Below are 20,720 nucleotides of genomic sequence, written 5' to 3'. Positions count from 1 at the left end.
GTGGAATTAATTCATGTAATTCTTTCGCACATTCTCCGAAGTGTAGCCTGTAGAAAACCGATAGGGATGCTACCTTACGGCGATGGTCAAGTTCCTGGAGCGCCGCTTCAACAAGGGTAGGGCTGTCGATAAGTCTTCTGGCACGCCTTTCCACCGAATCCAAAGCAGCCAAATGTTTCTTGGCAGAGCCGTCCCAGAGGTGGCAGCAGTATTCCATGCAAGGTCGGATCTGTGCTTTATAAAGCTGCAGCCTTTGCTTCTTGGAGAAGTACTGCCTTGCCCTCGAGAGGATACCAAGCTTTTTGGCAGCAGTTTTCGCTATGGATTCGATGTACTCGCCAAAGTTCAGCTTGCTGGACATTTCAATGCCCAAGAGTTGCAGTCGCTCGGTGATTTTGACAGGCACACCTCGGAATGTTGGAGCCATAAGAAATGGACTTCGTTTGGCGGAGAACAGACACGCCTGTGTTTTTGACGCGTTAAATTGGACCAGGTTGGCATCGCCCCAATCAGAGACATCCTGAAGGGCCAAATTTAAGCGTTCAATTAGGGACTCACGACAAGACTCGACCTCACGCCTGTCGGCTTTTGCGTTGGATATATATTTGGCTGTCACTGTCGTGTCATCTGCGTACCCAAAGGTACCGGGTTTGAGCAGGTCATTGATGTGCAGTAGGAATAGTGTTGCAGACAGCACCGAACCCTGAGGGACGCCAGNTCATTGATAAGCAGTAGGAATAGTGTTGCAGACAGCACCGAACCCTGAGGGACGCCAGCGTCAATAGGTTGTTGACTAGAAGTGTAGCCCTCAAGAACTACTCTTATTGATCGTGCTTCGTGATCGAACTTTAACGATAACCGGTGCTTTTTGTATGGATTTGACAGATTTTTGACATTTGTTACAGTTGAAATAAGATGGTGCAACCCACCCTTATACTTAGTGTTGTTATTTTGACGAGTGTAGAGTTACAATTACAACTCGAGTAGCTCAATGACTTCTATTAAGAATTAAGATTTTATAGCAGTCATAAAACAATTAAGTTTCAACTTGATATCTCTTTGAGATAATAAAGTGAAATGGGTAGTCATAAAAATAGCTAAGTAGGAGAGTTAGCTTTGCTAGAGATATCGTCTTTCATTTTCGTACCTCGATATTGTTAAACTATTTATTATTGGCAGTAAAGTTATTATATCTCAGACACTGTCAGTAAGGTGGTTAAAGACTTCTGAGAGATACCTTTCGTCTTTTAATAATTTCCCTACCACTTATCGTTCGTTTGTTCGTTTCAGTCAAAAGACGTCCACTGCTGGACAAAGGCCTCCTCCAAGGATTTCCACCAAGACCGGTCCTGCGCCGCTCGCATCCAGGCACCTCTCGCGACCTTCACCAGATTGTCGGTCCACCTGGTGGCAGACCTGCCTAAGTAACTTATATCTTTTGTTAAAGTATCTTATGCTTGCAGTTATACCACGAGCGATAAGGAGCTTTGGGTCATTGGACAAAATTCTACGTGCTCACAGACCGGGCTTTAGCTTAAGTCATAGACACTCACTGTCAGTGAGGTGGTTGAAGGCGGTGACGTCATCGTTGAGGCGGCCCTGCATACGTCGGAGCTGGGTGCTGAGGTCGCGCGTGTGTAGGAACAGGAACAGAGTGCAGGACACCGCCACCAGCGCCACCAGCTCGCTCGTCCTGCAAAGAGATGTCAATAAGTTGCGACTCTAATATGTTATAGATAAGGTTTCAAATGAAAATGTAATTAATTATACTTCTTCTTTTGTGTCAAGGGCACTATAATATGCATTGATCGTAACCAAAACTATGAAGGATCGCTAATTTCCTTGTGCAAGTGCTGGGGTACAAGAATCATTCATGTAGATTAACCATCGTCTAATTTTATTTACCACAGTAGCACATAGGCGTAATCTTTAAGCGATATCATAAAAAAATGTACACCTATTCGGACGTAATCAACATTAATTTCTAAGACTAACACCCGATTAGGAAACTGCCGTCCTTTGACTTTGTAACATAGCTGACTAATGCTAACCTTTTGAGTTATCTGATGTAAAATAGTACACAGTTACAGCCAGATCATTGAACCTGCTAATATTAAATTAACATAATTATGTAACTTCAGCCTTAACCTTATTGGTATTACGGGGTTAACAGAAGTCAAGACCAAGAAGTCTTATTCATATAACGATTCCGCCTGTCCTTATTCATTCTTGAGGGTACGTCTGAGAGCGTTTTACATAACTTAATGATTTATGATCTCTGACCTCCCATTGTGTGGTCGCGGCATCTTGAATGGCTGTTGAATCGAAGTACAGTCGACAGCATTTCCAGCTTCATTGTGGAAGCTTATGTAGTCGTAATAGATGCTATTTCAGAACAAAAGTGCTCTATACTGTACAGTTGGGCCGTTACCTGTCACCGGGACCCTGGTCCTTCTGACACATGGCCGCGATGGAACGGATTGAATTCAAGTGCCTCATTAGATGGCGCAGGGTTAACCTAGCTTCTGTAATGGGACGTCGTTGTTTGTAAAGCCTTTGTGATGGGATCACTTGAAAAGGTTAAGTCAAATAGTTATTTTGCCCTTAAATAAATAAAATAAAGCTTTTGTGAGCTCGTTTAAGATCTGTTATTTTCATCTTTCATTGTTGCATGTAAAATTAAGTTTATTTAGTTAAAGACTAACGGCATAATAAACGTAAATGCAAAATTTTGCACTCTATTTAATATGGAAATCATGCTTATCTAATCATAGAGCAGAACTTACTGGTATCTAATGAAATAACCTAAATGCGGTTTAGTCTAATTCTGAACGTGCGAAATTGGAAGAAGCCGTAAAAACAGTTTGCGGATTGCGACTTGAGTGATGCTCCGCCTACATAGATTTGATTAGTCTTAGCTTCACCAGGAAAATAGATACATATTTATAATAGATACATATTTATATTCAGATTTTATTCTCTTTACGCGTTCAACCATCAATAAAACTCCTAGTTGAATTTAAGATCACTGTAATCAGTCACTATGAGCTGTCTTCAAACAGCGTAAACTATGTAATTATGTAAAACACGAAACCAGCTAACTTTACCAGTTACTGTTTATCTGTTTCGTACCACTAAACAATGAATACTAGGTAGTTCTTTGGGGAAATAAGGAAATTGTTATTCGTGTTCGTAATTGATTACACGATTGACTGATTTACCAGAAACCCATATTTTATGCGTTTCATGCGAATTATTAGAGGCACAGCGAAACGATAAGTACACAGTGCGGAGGCTCTATTCGTACCGTTTGGATTTGCTGAATCGTCATTTGTACATTAATTATAGCTTATTACAGATAATGAAGTTAAGATTACATAAGCTTACGTAACGTCGAGTTAAGGCGGTGCGGTAATGATAGCATACGGTGACTAGTGGTCCCAGTAATAGATATAGACTGAACCACTTGCGTAAAATATGCATACTATAGGCACATGGAAAACGAGATTAACCTTTAACCGCCAACGACGCATATCATTCTCAATTTTCATTCGGTATATTACTTTATAAAGGCTTGTAAGTAACAATTATTTACGTTGCTATTTAAAGCAACATACAATACAATGTCCAGCGCTTTGTAACTTACTGGAAGCTCTGCCTGAGTCAAACCTAGATATAGGACACGATTCGAGAGGCATTTTAATTGGTGCATTTGGTCGGTAGCGAAGCAAATTGAAGTTTTTCTCACAGTTTCACGGAACATTCTCACAGCATGATTCATTGTAATTGAAAATTACAATATTCGATTAAAAGAAAATCTTATTCATCGCTAAACGAGAGTCAATTATAACTGTGACATCGGAGACGATAGAATAAGTAGATATTCATTACATAAATTTATAAGTTCGAAAGGAATAATATAGGCACTTATAAAACCAATTTATTTGGTATTATAAGCAGAAATAGGCATTAACGCTCAATAGTGTTTTAATATATTAATATTTAAACATGATATCTATACATATATATAAAAATGAAACCCGTTTTCCGTTGTCACGACATAACATGAAAACGGCTTGACCGATTTGGCTGATTTTTTTTTGTAGTTTTCTAATTCTCTGTACAAGGTTTTTACGGAAAAAAATATAAAGAAAATCTCTACGCTAAGGCGGTACGAAGTTCGCCGGGTCAGCTAGTTAGATAATAAAATCACTACGCGAAAGTTTAAAAGCAACTAACTCTGTCTGTAAATGTCTAATAATAAATTTAAATTGTTTGTCACAACTATCACTAAGCCTCGGACCGTGCAAAAATAATGTATCTTTATGTAGTCTGTTGTATCATGCGTTAGAGTAAAAACATTGTATGCATTTAGCATAATTAAGTTCTAAAAATAGCTTTACCAGCATAGAAAAGACGTTCAGAATCTTACCTAGATTCACGCTTGCTTTCCCTTAGTCCGTTAATTAATGCGGCACGGACAATTATCCTTTCACCGCCTCTATAATTGTTTAAAATTTCATTAAATAGCTCCGAGATTGAAACGTTAACTTTTTTCAAAATGTAAAACATAATTAATTTTGACAAAACATTGTTTTTTGCTCTTAATTTTTAAATGAAAATCATTGTAGGTAATTGTATTCAACTATTGTAGGTAACTTAAATAAAGCTTACTTTACGTCTTTTAAAGTTTTTGATTACTACCTCCTGTTTTAACACATCAAACACGTGTAATATTCAATCCCACACTAAAACAAATGAAATTCACAAAACCTTTGTGTTTTTACACACTTATCATACAATATCAAATGACTTAACGTCTATAAACACCCCCAACATAATTGAAAAACGATGCACCCAAATGCTTAAAAGGCTGAGTTGCACCATCTTACTTTAACTTTGACAAACGTCAAAAATCTGTCAAACTCCATACAAAAACACCGGTTATCGTTATAGTTACAGTCAAAGTTAGGTGGTGCAATTCAGCCTAAGTTTTTCATTAACTAGTGGTAAGGAATAATGGTGGGAAACCTATTGTAAGAGCTCGATAAACAAACGAAAAATTACGACGACTGTCAGATTGTTGGATTGTTGGCCTCTCTAACAAGACAATTGCTGGTCCGAGCCTCGTTATAGTAAATATTACGGCAATTGTTTCGTTGTCCGAAGCAACTCTACCTTGGGATCCACCTTGAGATATTTTTACATACAAAGTTAATCCTTCAAAATTTTGAATTATTTAATTTACTCATCCAACATCAGTTTTTAACTGAGAAAACAAAGAGTAATAAATTCAATCTGATAAGTATCTTTAAGAGCAGCAATTCTCACTATTAACCTTTACATTGTTTACTTGTTACATAACTTGACTGATCGGCCATTTGAAGCAAAAAGTAAACTATAGAGAAAGTTTTGCATATTTTCCTGACAGATATGTGCGCTTATCACACTACTGTCATTTGACTCACGTCAAGTAGCGAGCGAGATTTGCCTAAGATTGCGTCGCGCTCACCTCGTCTCTATCGAGCAGTTCGTTGACAGCAATGAAACGTGAAATTGCCCTGTCCGTTATCACCACAATTTATTTATACTGCGGTTTTACCCAAGTTTAACAAAACGCTTTAAAGTTTACGACGCAGCTAGTTATATCACTACTTCGATCTAGGGTAACGTTTAGTTTATGTTTGGTTTAAACGCCAAATATATCGTATATGTAGTAATAAATAAGTTTGAATTATTATACTAACTCTCCAATGGAACATTATAGCTAATATTTTACTCAAATAATATAGGCATACTAAAAGTGAAAAGAGAATATGTAGAGTCTTGAGTTTTATATCCTATTAAACGTACGGTTCATCGTTAAAAGGCAATAGTAATTCGGTATTCACCTTTTACTACGCAGGATCGTGACACTAAAAAGAAAGTGGATATGCAATGGACATTAACCTTATTTGCGACGTGGTTTGAGGGGTAAACAGCGCCATGTATGGGCTTTATGGGACCACGGTCCATATTCTCTATGATCTAACCATCGCAGTGCACGATGGAGCGATATTGGGCAAGTTTTATTGAAAGAGTGAGCAGCATTTAAAGCGATAACAGCGGCAGACTTTTAAGACATTCGAGATAAAAATGTCTTTGAAAGTCTTCTCTTATCGCATCACAAACTAATTTAGATTTGCGTAATAAAATACTTTTCTAGAGATATTTATAGACGGAATTTCTCTAGTGGGCGGCCCGCCACAAATAGGCTACGGAATCCTTTTAATAAGACACGCACTTTTTACGTCGGAGGCTAACTCAAGCCGTTTCTGCCAAGAATAGAATCAGATAATGATGTAGTTGTTGTTTCTCATTTAATGAACTATTCGACGTCAAACAAAGAACAATCAGGATGTAGAGAGTGAAATCATTCTCTTGGGCGCCAAATATAATTCTAGCGAACATTGCCAACATCAATCGTGAATGAAAATATCTAAGTGCGAAGTAGGAAGTCGCTAGAAAATGTTATCAAGTCTAGACTAGGATGTGTTTCGCGAAAGCTACAAGTCTTGTTGTACAAGTGAGTAGACATGACAACTCTTGTTAAAATATTTAGCCTTTCAGTTGCCATGGCTACGTACTTGTATTACAAGTCTTGCTTTAGAGAAACCGGGCACGGGCTATCTACAGCGTGTTCTTAAACAGTCAGTTATGGAGCAAGATCTATAGGCATTTGAATAATGATGAAATGAATTAAGAATAGGCACAGATAGCTGAAAATATTTTCTTTCGTTTGTCATTTATTTTCGTCTAATGTCCACGAAGGAGATAGTAGAGTATAAATACAACAAACGTCGATAAATAATACAAGAGTCGCAATTGTGCTGTAAAGAAGCAATTTTATCGGCAAATTATTACAAGTGCCATATAATTCGCTTATTAGCAACTGTTTCTGGGTCGTCGAAATGAAAGCCTTTCGCTGAATATCATAAAACAGTTAACAATACTGCGTCTGCAGATTAAGTTAATTTCTTCTTTATTATAATCTTTTCGTTATCAAAATTATGTTGATTGCATTCAATTTGAGTTAGCCTCATTTTGTAATAACTAAATAAATGTAGCGTGCGTGAGCACTTGTGAGATTGTAGATTTGACATTACTGAATGTTATTTTAGAACGATAATTGGACTGTCCCGGCTTTCTTTATCACCTATCATTTGCTAATATACGAGAATTTAGCATGGGAATGTACCGTTTGTACACTTCGCAGTATGTAGAGCATCGGCAAATGCCCCTAACAAATACGCTGATTTACGTTCACCGTACAACCACTGAATAGCACATAATTCAGACCATTGGGACTGCTCTAACATAAACTACAGTAAGCCACAACACTTACAATCAGCGTTTATTTATCATCCACAGTCTTACATCCCTCGCTGGTGGCGTTAAACCGACCATCATGAAATATCTTATCATCGATGGAATATTTATGAAGACAGATTTCTGCTATAAATTACTATGGTTACAGCCCAATTCAAATAGATAAAGACCCTTGTGCTTTAGCAGATTAGATTAGGGTTCGAAGTGCTGAAATCTAGTGGTCTACCGATATGCATCAATCTCACAGCGTGCGGCGCTCGCTGCGCACGAGTCGGTATTACATCGTGAATAATATTACCGACAAAACCAAAGAATTTGGAGTAGATAGAAGCCGTAAATTACACACCATTTTAATATTGAATCCAAACCGCTAATTCATTATTACATAATGATGTGATTATACTATGATTAATGATGTTAAAATTATAATTAATGTCCCTTTTCTGTATTATTGATGACTTCAACTATATCTTGTTTATTGATGCAACTTTACTGCAATTTCAAATTATATGTGCAAGTAGAGACCATCAAATAAAATCCAAGATTAAAGATCTGTCTGTATATAGCCAAATAGTGCCAATTTTGTAACATTCTATATTCATTTAAAACGCCTAGATTTCAAATAGATTTCGTTGTCCGTTCTTTCGTCTTTTTATAATGGTAGGATCTTCTTAAATCGTGCGGGCGATATTAACAACCCTACTATCAATCTTACGGCGCGCCGTAAGCGTTCAAGCGACTGACACGCTTTGATCGGAACGTGAAGGAATCGTTTTCTTATCAAACAATCAAGCCTGTAATATCCTAAGCAAGCTGAGAAACATCAGGTTATTAAGTTCACGTAACAGGCTTAGATATTTTTTATGAAATCCAATTAAAAACCAATTATTTCTGAGCAGTGACGTGCAATTTTTTCATCCCGGTCAATTTCTATCACACTTGACAGTTTAAACGTCGGGGGAGCAGATAAGGCGCGTATCCCCAGGATATGTTAATATTATGGATGTTATTAAGTGGTCTGTTATTAATAACAGTTGGCAATAATTATGCCTATAGATGCGAATGGATGTCCATCGGCTTGATTGGCGTCTCATTACCGCACGCGACCGACGGCTGAGGGCTCGCTCGACGCGTGCGATCGTGCGTGAAAGAATAAGGCCAAGAACTCATAATGGGGAAAATGTTCGCAGATTGTTTATTATCTTCCCGCGCCGGTAACGACCTATCTAGCAAACTAACCTAATAAATCTAAAAAAGTTGCTGTGGGGCGAGTAATTTGGTCGTTGCTACTCTAATTAAACACATTTAATTAGAAATATGTTTGCTGTTGAACACTTATTACACCTTCCAAGTACACCGCATCGTTATTGTAACATATAAACATCTCTTTAAATGATTAAAAGTTGAAAAAATAAATTAAATTTTCTCATGTGTGGCTTGTAGCTCGTCAAAATAAGAAAAAACGCATTCAAGCTTTTTTAGGTAAAATAAATATATTTATTTGTTTGTTAAAAAGAATGGCTTCACTTTTTAGAATAAGTGGAAAAGGTAACAAATCCTCAACTGGATAATACATAAGTTACACTAAAAGTCGGGACAGCCAGAGAAATGTCAAAACTAATTCGCATTGAGATCTCTTGAGGCTACAGGTATACATATAGTACGATTCTCTACCAATAGGTAACGTAAATGCGCCTATTACCGCCAGTTTAAGCTCACTTCGGATAAACGTTAGAAAATTAGATATAAGACGTGGTGATAGAAAAGACACTTTAATTTATTTATAACAATGGTGAAGTAATCTTTGAATTCAAGTAGTAAAAATGAGTATTCAATCACACAATAATTAATAAATAGCAATTTAATCTGAAAAAGCAGTTGTTTCTATTACCGACCTATGGACGAGGTGTGTTTCTATTAACGTTTTTTCTGTTTCTATTACCGACCGCTAAGAATATTGCTCTTCAATTGGGTATATTCCAAGAGGCACGGGTTCGATTCCCGCTCAGAGGCTCGGGAACCACTTGATTTTTTGACGTTAAATTTGTTTTGTTTTTAGTTTTAGTTAAATTTGGTTTTTTTTCAAGTCAATTTTTTTTTATTATTAAAAGAGAAAAGGCACGGCTTCTCGAAAATAAATAAATAAATCAAGCAAAAATAGAATAATAATAAATTCCTCTATTATACTTGATTACGCGGTACCCGGTGTTCTAGTGAGTAGTGGGGGTCATTATTTAAACTATATTTGAGTTTTAATAAAATTAAATATTCATTTAATATTTCATTTTTATATTTAATTTGACTATAATTTTCAATTAGTTTTTATTTTAATTGTGTGTAATTGTGTATTTTCATTTAAACTATGGACAATGGACACTGTCTGTATAATTATTTTAAATATTTTTTTTATTATTCAAAAGATCTTAGAAAGTTACATAGTAGTTGTGATAATGCATGATTGGTTTGGTGTCATGACATAAATGTTAGTTATATACAAAATACAGGCTTATAAGTCTTCGCAGGTGGCGTTACAGTTATGAGGCGGTAATAGAATTAAGTATGAACATTACTTTATTCTATTAGCGACCGTAAAAAAAAACAGTAAGCAGCTAAAATATCTACATTAATGAAGACATGATCAGTGAAGTATCATTTTTATTAGGTTTTATTTTATATCAAATAGGTACTAATTAGAATTTAACAGGTTTTTATAAAATCTGTTGTCATACATTATTAGAGATATTCTTTAATGTTCATTGCAGTTTTATGCCAAACCTATGACAATTAACGTATGGCGTTAATTGATTTAATTATGTGAAACAATCTTATGAATCGATCAAGACAAAAAAATGGAGGCTAAATGCGTAGTTAAAGATACAAATACTAAAATAAAAAACTTTATCAAAATTCTAACAACGCCATGGGTCGTTATTAGGAACCAAATTATGAAAAGTGTTTCTATAACCGCCCTTATTTAAAATTGTATTTAAGCCACAAAAATACAGCGAGAGGGCTATATTGAGGGTTTATTAAGGAAACTAAAGTACGAATTAATATTGTTATGCAAAAACATGTTGGTATACTCATTTTAAATGTGTTAAAATCGCTAATTAATAACAAGGTGCACCTTAAGTAGCTGGGAGCGCGTCAGTATGAAAAGTGCGTCCGTTGCGGGCGCGTCCCATTTAATGTCAAATAACTCCGTTTACTGGTTATTTACGAACACAAACTTTAATCGTTTTGATAGTCAATAAACATATCTAGATATTTTTTAGGTAACGTGTTTTCTGGAACCTGTTATTATGTATTTTATGAAAGAAAAAAAAATAGGGCGGTAATAGAATACAAATTTTGGGGGGTCGTTAATAGGCGCACTTACGTTATGTAAAAATATTGATATTGTTTCTTCGGTTCTGTCGCCTGTGTACACCATGCTCAGTGACGTGTACTGCTTAAGATGCATACTTTTTAAATAGCTATCCATGTGTTAAAATGATATCGTGTGTCATATTTAAGCGCCTCACTATTAATTTATACACTATAAAGCAATATTATATTTATTAACAATTTATTTTATATCGGGTATAAATAAACTTAATTTGCATGCATGCATGAGTGAACTGTGAATGCATTATTAAGTATGCAGTTGAAATTAAAGTAAAATAGATTAATTATGTAATTTTAAAAACAAATGTAAATATTAAATGATGATACTGAAACAAAGACTATGCGACACTAAAAACAAGTACTAACTTATAAACGTAGTATTTTATTTACTCACTTATGATATAAATGAACAAGGTGTTAATTAAGAGTCAATTAATTAAATAAACATCTTTATCATATAACGGGTCTACCTCTACATTTTTACTTGCGATGATGATGCATGTTGATGAACTTAGTTGAAACATGATTATATTTTACGGTGTTAATTATCTTCAGAGATATTCAATAACATGTTACGTATAACAAAACCAGTGGCAATACAAATATTTAACTTTTCTAATGTTAAAAAACCTTATATATTTGCCTTATCCAATTGAAATAAAGGAAAAATTCATGAATTAATATAAAAGTTCACGCGTTTGAAATACAATAACAATAGTTCAGCTAAGTAACTATGCCTCTTTTTGTATAGTGTCGTCATTACAGATTTAGTCAAGCAGCAAGGAAAATGCAGCAAGCATCCTCGCCTAATACTCCGCGAACACGCTTTTCTTTTTCAATAAAAACATGTTAATGTTATTGTAAAATAGATTTTACATTTAATTGGCAGTATAACGCTAGTAAAATAATACTCTAGATTTAGAAAAACTATTAGTGCCTGCAGTTCTGCAGTGCTGGTAGATTCACAGATTTGACTGGCGACGACTCCCAGCTAGAAAGCTGATGCATGATGAAGGCTGCGAGCCTAGACGAGAAAGGAAAGCTGGGTGCAGCCGGTCCTTAGCGGGTCGCTTTCCAACCAGATGCGCTTTCCGATATCAAATCCACAATTCCACACCACGGTTCTAAATCAATTTGTATCTGCACTCATTTAGCTCAATGTTACGCCATTTTGTATTCTACGCTGGATTAAAACGATTATTTATGCTGATCATTAATTACAAGATACAAGATGTTATTAGATTAATGTACTGCGACTAAGTCGTGGGAATTGTGTTCCGCAAATGAATATTCTGATTCTCTATAATACGAGTATTATTGGGACTCTTAAAATTGATTAAAGCTACAGATATTGTAGCTAATAATAAATTTAACAAAGTAATATCATTTTTTCTAGATTGTTGCTAAAAGTTACTGTGTCACTATAAAACAATATCTACTTTTGCTGATGAATGCTGAGACATCTTTTACGAGTCACGAGAAAGTATCTTCACAACTTGCTGGTAAATTACTAGATTCCTAATCATTGGGTTGCACTTGAAAGTTGACCTTGAAAGCGCTCTAATCGCACGACGTGTGCCCACAGCATTATGAAAATCGTCTATTGTCTTCGAAATTGGTTGTACCCATCGCCAGCAAAAGTAAAATCAGGCTGTAAGGTCAGGTACCTAATGGCGGTAATAAACTTTTTATTGTAGCAGCGAGTGGTAGTAACGAGATGTGTGAGAGTATGAGCATCACGAGAAATCGTGGCTGCTATCACGCAAGCGGCCGGCCATGACTGTCTACCCTCTTAGTCATGTCCTACATACGAATCGATTAAAAATTATCTGCGAAATGGGAGTTCACAGAAATCAAAGCACCGTAAAGTTCGCAACTTGACCGCAACCGTAGCACATTCATAGCCTTCTTTTACGCTTGATTCTTTTCCAATTTTACGTTTCAGGTTTTTCTATCACGAAAGTAGGTGAACAAGACCATATTCCCATGCTTTTTCTTTCTATAGCCGTAGCCGTGCTGTAGAAATATTAGGTGCAGTATTGTCGTGGTACCAGAGTGCAGTGACATTTTGTATGAAAATGTAAGGCGCTCCGCCCGAACCGGAGATATTTTCTGTCCATCGAATATGGTAAAAGGATGTCTTGCAGCTTAAATACCGGTATTACACCTTTCACACACCTCAACAACTCTAAATCGTACGAATAAACCGATAACGATGTAAAAAACTACTTTACTGGGGTACCTCCTATATATAGGTACATAAATCATTACTTATATTTTATCAAGAATAATGAAGTTGTAGAGACTTTATAGCATATATTTCTTATTTATGTTTGAATGAAACAATGGTCCATCTTAAGTCTGGACTATTTGAATTGCAATGTAAGATAGAATTGTAAATACAGACTTACTTCTCCACTCGCGTTTAAATAGATAACGTATTTAAAAATGAATAGGTCCTCCTATTTAGGAAACAAAATAGAAATATTTTTTGTACATTTTTTGTATTTGATGTGTTTAGTTAAATTAATTTCGATGTGATATGAAAGTGTAAAGTTCAACCTCAGAGACAGACAGCCGTCCGTTTAGCCGCTAATTTGACGGCTCGTAACGCTTTGACAGTCGACACAGCCGGCAATTTGTGGCAATTACGATGGAGCGCCGACGCATGGTCGCGGTCAACATAATTAAATGCTTTGCGGCATCGATTAAGCGTTCCCTGGTACAGTTTGTAATGAGTTAGGAGGAAATTAAAAAACTCATTTTAACGAAAATAAAAAACAACTGCGGAAATACAGCCAAACAATTACCTTTAAAAGAAAATTAACATACCTACCTAATAAAAGAAATTATAATAAAGATTTTTATTTTATGTGTATCTAACTAATTTAAGCCACCTAGATACCTTTTGCAGACTTTTCTAATCACATCAATACATTAAAACAGGAATGTTATGTGATTACGTGGCGACAACTTATCAATGCATTTCCTACGAGTATTTACAAACCGCACCATAATGGGAGTCTGCAAATATGCGCGAGTGCATTACCTAACTCGAATAGAATATAAATTCGATTGAGGCCGAACGCACCCAAGTATTTAGATCGAACTGTTATCCAACGATGCAACTTTCGCTCGAATGACATCCTCACATAAACATCTTCGGGTTTAAGAGTAAATGTATACGTATCGGTGTGGCCGCTCGCTCATCCTCTCACTTTCGTGCGGCGTGGGATAAGGCGTAACGAGCTTTTATGATCCATTCTATAGAGGATCCACCTGACCGCCCAAACCGACCACTTTTACTTTCATACCCGGCTTTTCTAAACGAGTAAACGTATATGACATCACACTTATACCAGTTACCTATACTTACTTCATACGTCCGACTTAGGAGCCTTTTGATAAGCTGACGGCACTCGATGAAAGAACATGGAAGTAGAAAGCGTGATATTATGCAATTTCGGCGCATTTGACCGCGGTATCGCACCGTCATTATGACTTTTACTAACTCACTGAAAGATAAGTTCATAAAAACCCGTCTGTATCTTTTTGCATAACTCTAGCGCATCTGAATTGATAGTTCGAATAAGTGATATGCAAAATATGATGGCACATGACGGCTTCGAAAGGAAGGAAGAGGTTGATGGATAAATTCTGCGACGGTGAATCATGTCTGTGGTTTTTTCCGTGAAACATTTTTAACGGGTCATAGGTACTTACATAGTAACGCTTGGCTCCAGCACTGTGGTACGAAATGTGGACTATAAAAAAGCTCGTTATAATAGCAACTGCGAGTTTAATTAAGCAAAAAAAACAGGAATTGCGAAGGATGCAATGAACTGAATTTTTGCTTTCCATGAATGGTAGCACAAGTAAGTTAAACACATTTTAATGTATTCTAATAAAACAATCCAATCCTGACCCAAAACAAAAAACAAATGGTCCACGAGTTGGAAAAGTTTTCAGACAGGTGTCTAGCATGAGCTTTCATGAAGCTCATGAGCATGAACATGAACTTTGGTTGCTCCTACCTACTGACCTCGTAAGGCGACATGTCACGCGCGGCAGCAATGTCAACGCTGACACAATGACGCAATGACGAACAATACCGCTTTGTGCTCTGACGTATCCGCTCCAGTCTGGCTGACAATGAAGAAAATTCTTGAGGAAACCGCGCGCAATAATCACACTGACATGATTTCTTTGTCACACAATCTAGCTGTCTGCAAAACTAGGCCTGTGGTTGAGACTGTTAGATCCCAATTTCCAGGTCAGCAATTTTTCATTGCATTTTAATGTGTAATTTTAATACAATTTACTTTTTACGTTCACAAGAAAGTTGACTGCAAAAAGCTGAGTGATGTCCAGACCGCTAGTTTTTTATTGTATTAGAAAAAATGCAGCAATTTTGAATATAAGTAAGCCGCAGTTTTGTTCCCAGCTATTTTTGGATAATGGATATAGAACTAGTAACTATATCGTTATGGAGTAAAAAAATAACAACATTTCTTCTAATTTAGGTATAGCAAAAAATCTAATGCACATGTAGGTAAGTAGTTTGCGGCAGATCAGCACAAGAATTATATAAGATAACACAGAAAAATGCTTAATTATGAATAAATTACGGTGTTTCTAAGGGGTAAATTAGAAATGAAGCTCCTGTAATCAGTTTTATGATCATTTATAAAATTCTAATTCGCAATAATCATATCTGATTTGATTTAATTTGCCATTAAGATGTATTCCAGGAACAGTTCTTTTATTTTTTTGAGGGAAGCTAATAAAAAATCTATCATTTTAAAGTAGTTAAGAAAGTCTGCGAACTTCTCGATAAAGATCTGGCTCTGACTGGCCCGTATTCGAATCATTTTCTAAGTAGAAAAAGAGACTATAATTTGATATCAAAATGATCTTGTTAAAATGCGATTTCCGAATAATTACCTGCACGATTTTCTACTCGAGCAAACATTAACCAGGTATGTATATGCACGCATATTTACAATACATACACAGTACCATAGTAGTTGTTTCCGTAAAAAAATCGTCAGTGGATAGACGCGTCATCAGTCTAACAGTATCATGTATTAAATCGTTAGCTGATGGAGTTCTTATCAACTGACTACGGAAACTGCTTGTATGTAACCCAGTAATCGTACTATTACTAGAAATTACTTACAGTTATGCCATAATACACATCCAATACAACTAATACAATAACAGTTTGCAGAAGAAATCCGCTAAATACTGTAGAGTTATATAACAATAATAGCGGCTGTTTATTTGGAAGCAATTATTATTGTTTAGAGATAGAAGTACAATGTAACAAGTGGTTATGAAAGTTGTACATTTTCCCACGTTTACTCGTAATACCAAAGTAATAAATAACACGACCAGGTGTTTCATTTACGTTACGTTTAACTATTCATCTTATTCCAGAGCCTTACGCAAATCTCATTAATAAAATGTTCCGACTCGTGATACCGCCGAGTAACCACCAAGTTTCACGAGATTTCTGAAATACACGGAAAACATTCTCTTCATTAATCTGGGCATTTAACGGGGCTGTACACATTGCGTACATGCTTTTTAACTGTCATTCGAATACATCAATGCATCTTTAACGGGGCTGTACACATTGCGTACATGCTTTTTAACTGTCATTCGAATACATCAATGCATCTTTAGTTTACATAACAGATTAAGTGACTCTACTGTAGAGGCGTACAAATTATAAGACAAGCCACATTAACCTCGTTATCACTATATTTGAAACAAGTTTGGTAAGTTCATCCAAATAAACTATCGCAGGAATGATGACAACATCAGAACATGAATGAGTTTATCGTAGTAATTTTAATTAGAGGTTTCGTCACCTATCTCGTCACTACCGGTATTTTACTATCTAAAACAACATTAATGTAATTTGAAAAAATGCGTACGAATGAATGAAAAAAGTCAAACAATACAGCGAAAAACTTTCTCGTGTTACACCACTACAATCAGGTTGACCTACGAACGGTTTTGAGTTTATTTATTTATTTATTAAAATATTTTTTATGAATTACCGTTTCAGTTCTTTTTAAATAGTCACTAAACCAGATCGCTATTTTTATTTTCGATTCGCTTGCACCTGCTCATTATAGGTTAAATCCTTTAGTACTTAACACTGAAATAATTTACAACTATTGAATGTTGGTTTTATAGGCTAAGTAATAAATGACTTTCATTTAAAAGTAATTTTACTATAACCGTGAGAAACAGAATATAAATTTAAGTTTGAACCATTTTAACGTCTCGTTATCGTAAATGACAGAATAACAACGAATTAAAAATGAGAATACGGCTTTTAATGAACACAGTTGGGTAAGTTCGACCAAACCAACGCGATCAGGCTGCGTGCGATGGCGATGGCGATCAATTCGTTTATAGGTTCGGCCATACCAACGCGATCACACGCGATCAGGTTGCGTGCGATGGCGATGGCGATCAATTCGTTTATAGGTTCGGCCATACCAACGCGATCACACGCGATCAGGTTGCGTGCGATGGCGATGGCGATCAATTCGTTTATAGGTTCGGCCATACCAACGCGATCACACGCGATCAGGTTGCGTGCGATGGCGATGGCGATCAATTCGTTTATAGGTTCGGCCATACCAACGCGATCACACGCGATCAGGTTGCGTGCGATGGCGATGGCGATCAATTCGTTTATAGGTTCGGCCATACCAACGCGATCACACGCGATCAGGTTGCGTGCGATGGCGATGGCGATCAATTCGTTTATAGGTTCGGCCATACCAACGCGATCACACGCGATCAGGTTGCGTGCGATGGCGATGGCGATCAATTCGTTTATAGGTTCGGCCATACCAACGCGATCACACGCGATCAGGTTGCGTGCGATGGCGATGGCGATCAATTCGTTTATAGGTTCGGCCATACCAACGCGATCACACGCGATCAGGTTGCGTGCGATGGCGATGGCGATCAATTCGTTTATAGGTTCGGCCATACCAACGCGATCACACGCGATCAGGTTGCGTGCGATGGCGATGGCGATCAATTCGTTTATAGGTTCGGCCATACCAACGCGATCACACGCGATCAGGTTGCGTGCGATGGCGATGGCGATCAATTCGTTTATAGGTTCGGCCATACCAACGCGATCACACGCGATCAGGTTGCGTGCGATGGCGATGGCGATCAATTCGTTTATAGGTTCGGCCATACCAACGCGATCACACGCGATCAGGTTGCGTGCGATGGCGATGGCGATCAATTCGTTTATAGGTTCGGCCATACCAACGCGATCACACGCGATCAGGTTGCGTGCGATGGCGATGGCGATCAATTCGTTTATAGGTTCGGCCATACCAACGCGATCACACGCGATCAGGTTGCGTGCGATGGCGATGGCGATCAATTCGTTTATAGGTTCGGCCATACCAACGCGATCACACGCGATCAGGTTGCGTGCGATGGCGATGGCGATCAATTCGTTTATAGGTTCGGCCATACCAACGCGATCACACGCGATCAGGTTGCGTGCGATGGCGATGGCGATCAATTCGTTTATAGGTTCGGCCATACCAACGCGATCACACGCAATCAGCCAGCGTGCAGCGATGCATGGCGACTGATCTCCATCGCCATCATGCACGCCAGCTACACGCGCTGGTTTGGTCGAACCTTAACTAGCCTCTCCTGCGGCTCATTAATAGTCAATCGGTGAGCCGTTTCGAGATGAAACGCATTACAATTTCACGGCTACAATCTACAATGAACGCTTTTTTTGACGCGAGCGTTCCTGCGAGTGCTTGCTTCGAATAAACAAATTAATAGGCACGTAGGGTTGTCACGCTACATTTTGCACTTAAAGTACTACCATACAGATTTTATACTCCTTTAATTACTGCTCTTTATGCAAAATGATTTCGATATTATTTTGTCATCCACTTCTCTATTTGCAGTATCGTAACATGTACAGGTCCCTCTCTAATAACATAACATATTATCAGGCTTTCATCAAACTTCCTGGCACAGCTATCTACCATCACCTGAAATTGGTTATAAAATATTGTATAACTACATAGTACTACGCTTAATACTTAGTTTGTTTAATACAACGCGTTGTAACATATCCGGTTTGCATGTCACGTGCTCACAGGAAATACTCGTACATAGTAAACAGACTTCTAATTATTACACAAACAGACATGCAAAATGCAACAGATGTAGGCACAGATGTACTGCACGCCACTAGGTGTTGAAAAATTATCGTGTTTACATTACACTAATATACATACATTTTTAACAGGGAAGATTGCTCTATATTTTGCCGGTTGAAAAGTGATAATCAGGCCGAAGCCGAAGGCAGAAGTGACATTCGCCCGGAATCCTTGAGAATTGTGCTCTATACTAAAGCACAGCGAAACTCGCTATCTTAGCCCTCCAACTACCAAAACAACCATTGTTGTCATGGAAACAAACTTAAGTAAGGTAGAATACCAATTCCTACCGTTCATTCTCCTGAATTGTATCTCGTGCGGATTCGTTATACATGCCAAAGCGTAATCCAAGTTTTGACAACCCTGTACAATCGGTATCAAATCTTAAGTAGATCGCGGCGAGATATCTTCATACGCTACACTCGATTACATCGTGACTGTTTAAATTAATCAAGCTTATTTTTGTTTAAATTACCTCTTTTTTATCACCTCACCTCCTCGCGATGATCAACTGTTTGAGAAACGGTATTAAGTTAGCGATATGATTTATCTATATCTAGACTAAGGAGTTTTCATCTTGCACCTTTCATTAACAGATAGACCGCCTTAAAGACTTTAACGCTTTCTCATTCGTGGGTATTAGATACTTGGTCGATTCAATTTCGTTCATCTTCGCTACGCATCCAAATGACGATTAAGAAAGTAAACCAACTGTATTTTCAATCCATAAATAATGAATTTTACATGGACAAGAGAAATAATTATGTACTGGAAAAAACTAAAAAATTCGCAATTGCGTGTGTTCTATAGTTGTCTTGGATGGGTGCTATTGGTATCATGTCTTAAAAGTAATGCTTCTGCTAGCTCTAGTGATACCCCATTAAAATTTATCATATCTGACGCCTACAGCGGTTCGTAAAGCTTGTTACATACGTGGTTAAGTATTTTTTGAGTCGTTATTTTTGTTCTTTTTAAGATTTAAATATAAGATTTAAGAATTCATATCTCTTAATAAACATTGAAAATAGGACTCGTAATTGCATTGTTATGTATAGCAGCAGTTATTTAACATAAACAACCGTGTGTGGCCGCTTGTAAGTCAGCTGAAAAGAAGACGTTTAACTTTTTTGCCCATTTTGCACTATTTTTTATTGCCAACTGGATGCACTTGCTCTTAGCATCCAGTATGCGTAGCGCTATAAATCGCCATCGCCATTGTCATTGTGAATTATGAGTATTACTTTAGCGAGATATCGCAAATAGTTTGTCTGCAGCTACTTTTATTTATAATAGTTATCAAAAGAATTCATTAAAAATGTCGGGGTAGTAACTAACTTATTTTCACCCGACTGTACCCTAATAGGCGGGTTGTAACTGATAATTTTATTCGATCCATGTCAAGAAACTTTAAATTAATGGACCAAGGCATTCAGTTTAAAAATATAATAAATATTGTTTTATTATTTTTATAAGAAACTAGCTAACCCGGCGAACTTTGTTCCGCCTTAATGGCAATAAATAAGCAGACTTTTTTTTTATTTCGAACGGGATAAAAAGTATCCTATGTCCTTCTCCTGGCTCTAAACTACCTCCCTGACAATTTTCAGCTAAATCGGTTCAGCCGTTCTTGAGTTATAAGTGGAGTAACTAACACGACTTTCTTTTATATATATAGACATCGATCTTAGTTGTGTACGTTCTGCGCCACATGGATGCAGCTCGCGCCTTAGA

The 20,720-nt window shown here is 37.0% G+C and overlaps 1 protein-coding gene across 1 annotated transcript in view; it reads right to left on the bottom strand.

Moving 5' to 3' along the window:
- Positions 1-1,524: 1,524 nt before the first annotated feature.
- Positions 1,525-20,720, bottom strand: part of LOC114360268 (heparan sulfate 2-O-sulfotransferase pipe-like) — a 38,596-nt gene continuing 19,400 nt past the window's right edge. The window contains exon 3 of the mRNA XM_028314898.1: positions 1,525-1,693. Within this exon, the coding sequence (XP_028170699.1) occupies positions 1,540-1,693 (154 nt within the window). The 3' untranslated portion in view covers positions 1,525-1,539. The remainder of the gene's footprint in view (positions 1,694-20,720) is intronic.

This window comes from Ostrinia furnacalis, unplaced genomic scaffold (genome assembly GCF_004193835.3).
Source record: "Ostrinia furnacalis isolate ACB-3 unplaced genomic scaffold, ASM419383v2 OfSCF0322, whole genome shotgun sequence".
Lineage (NCBI taxonomy): Eukaryota > Metazoa > Arthropoda > Insecta > Lepidoptera > Crambidae > Ostrinia > Ostrinia furnacalis.
Note: the sequence above shows the minus strand (reverse complement) of the source record. Positions and strands in the feature narration are given on the sequence as shown.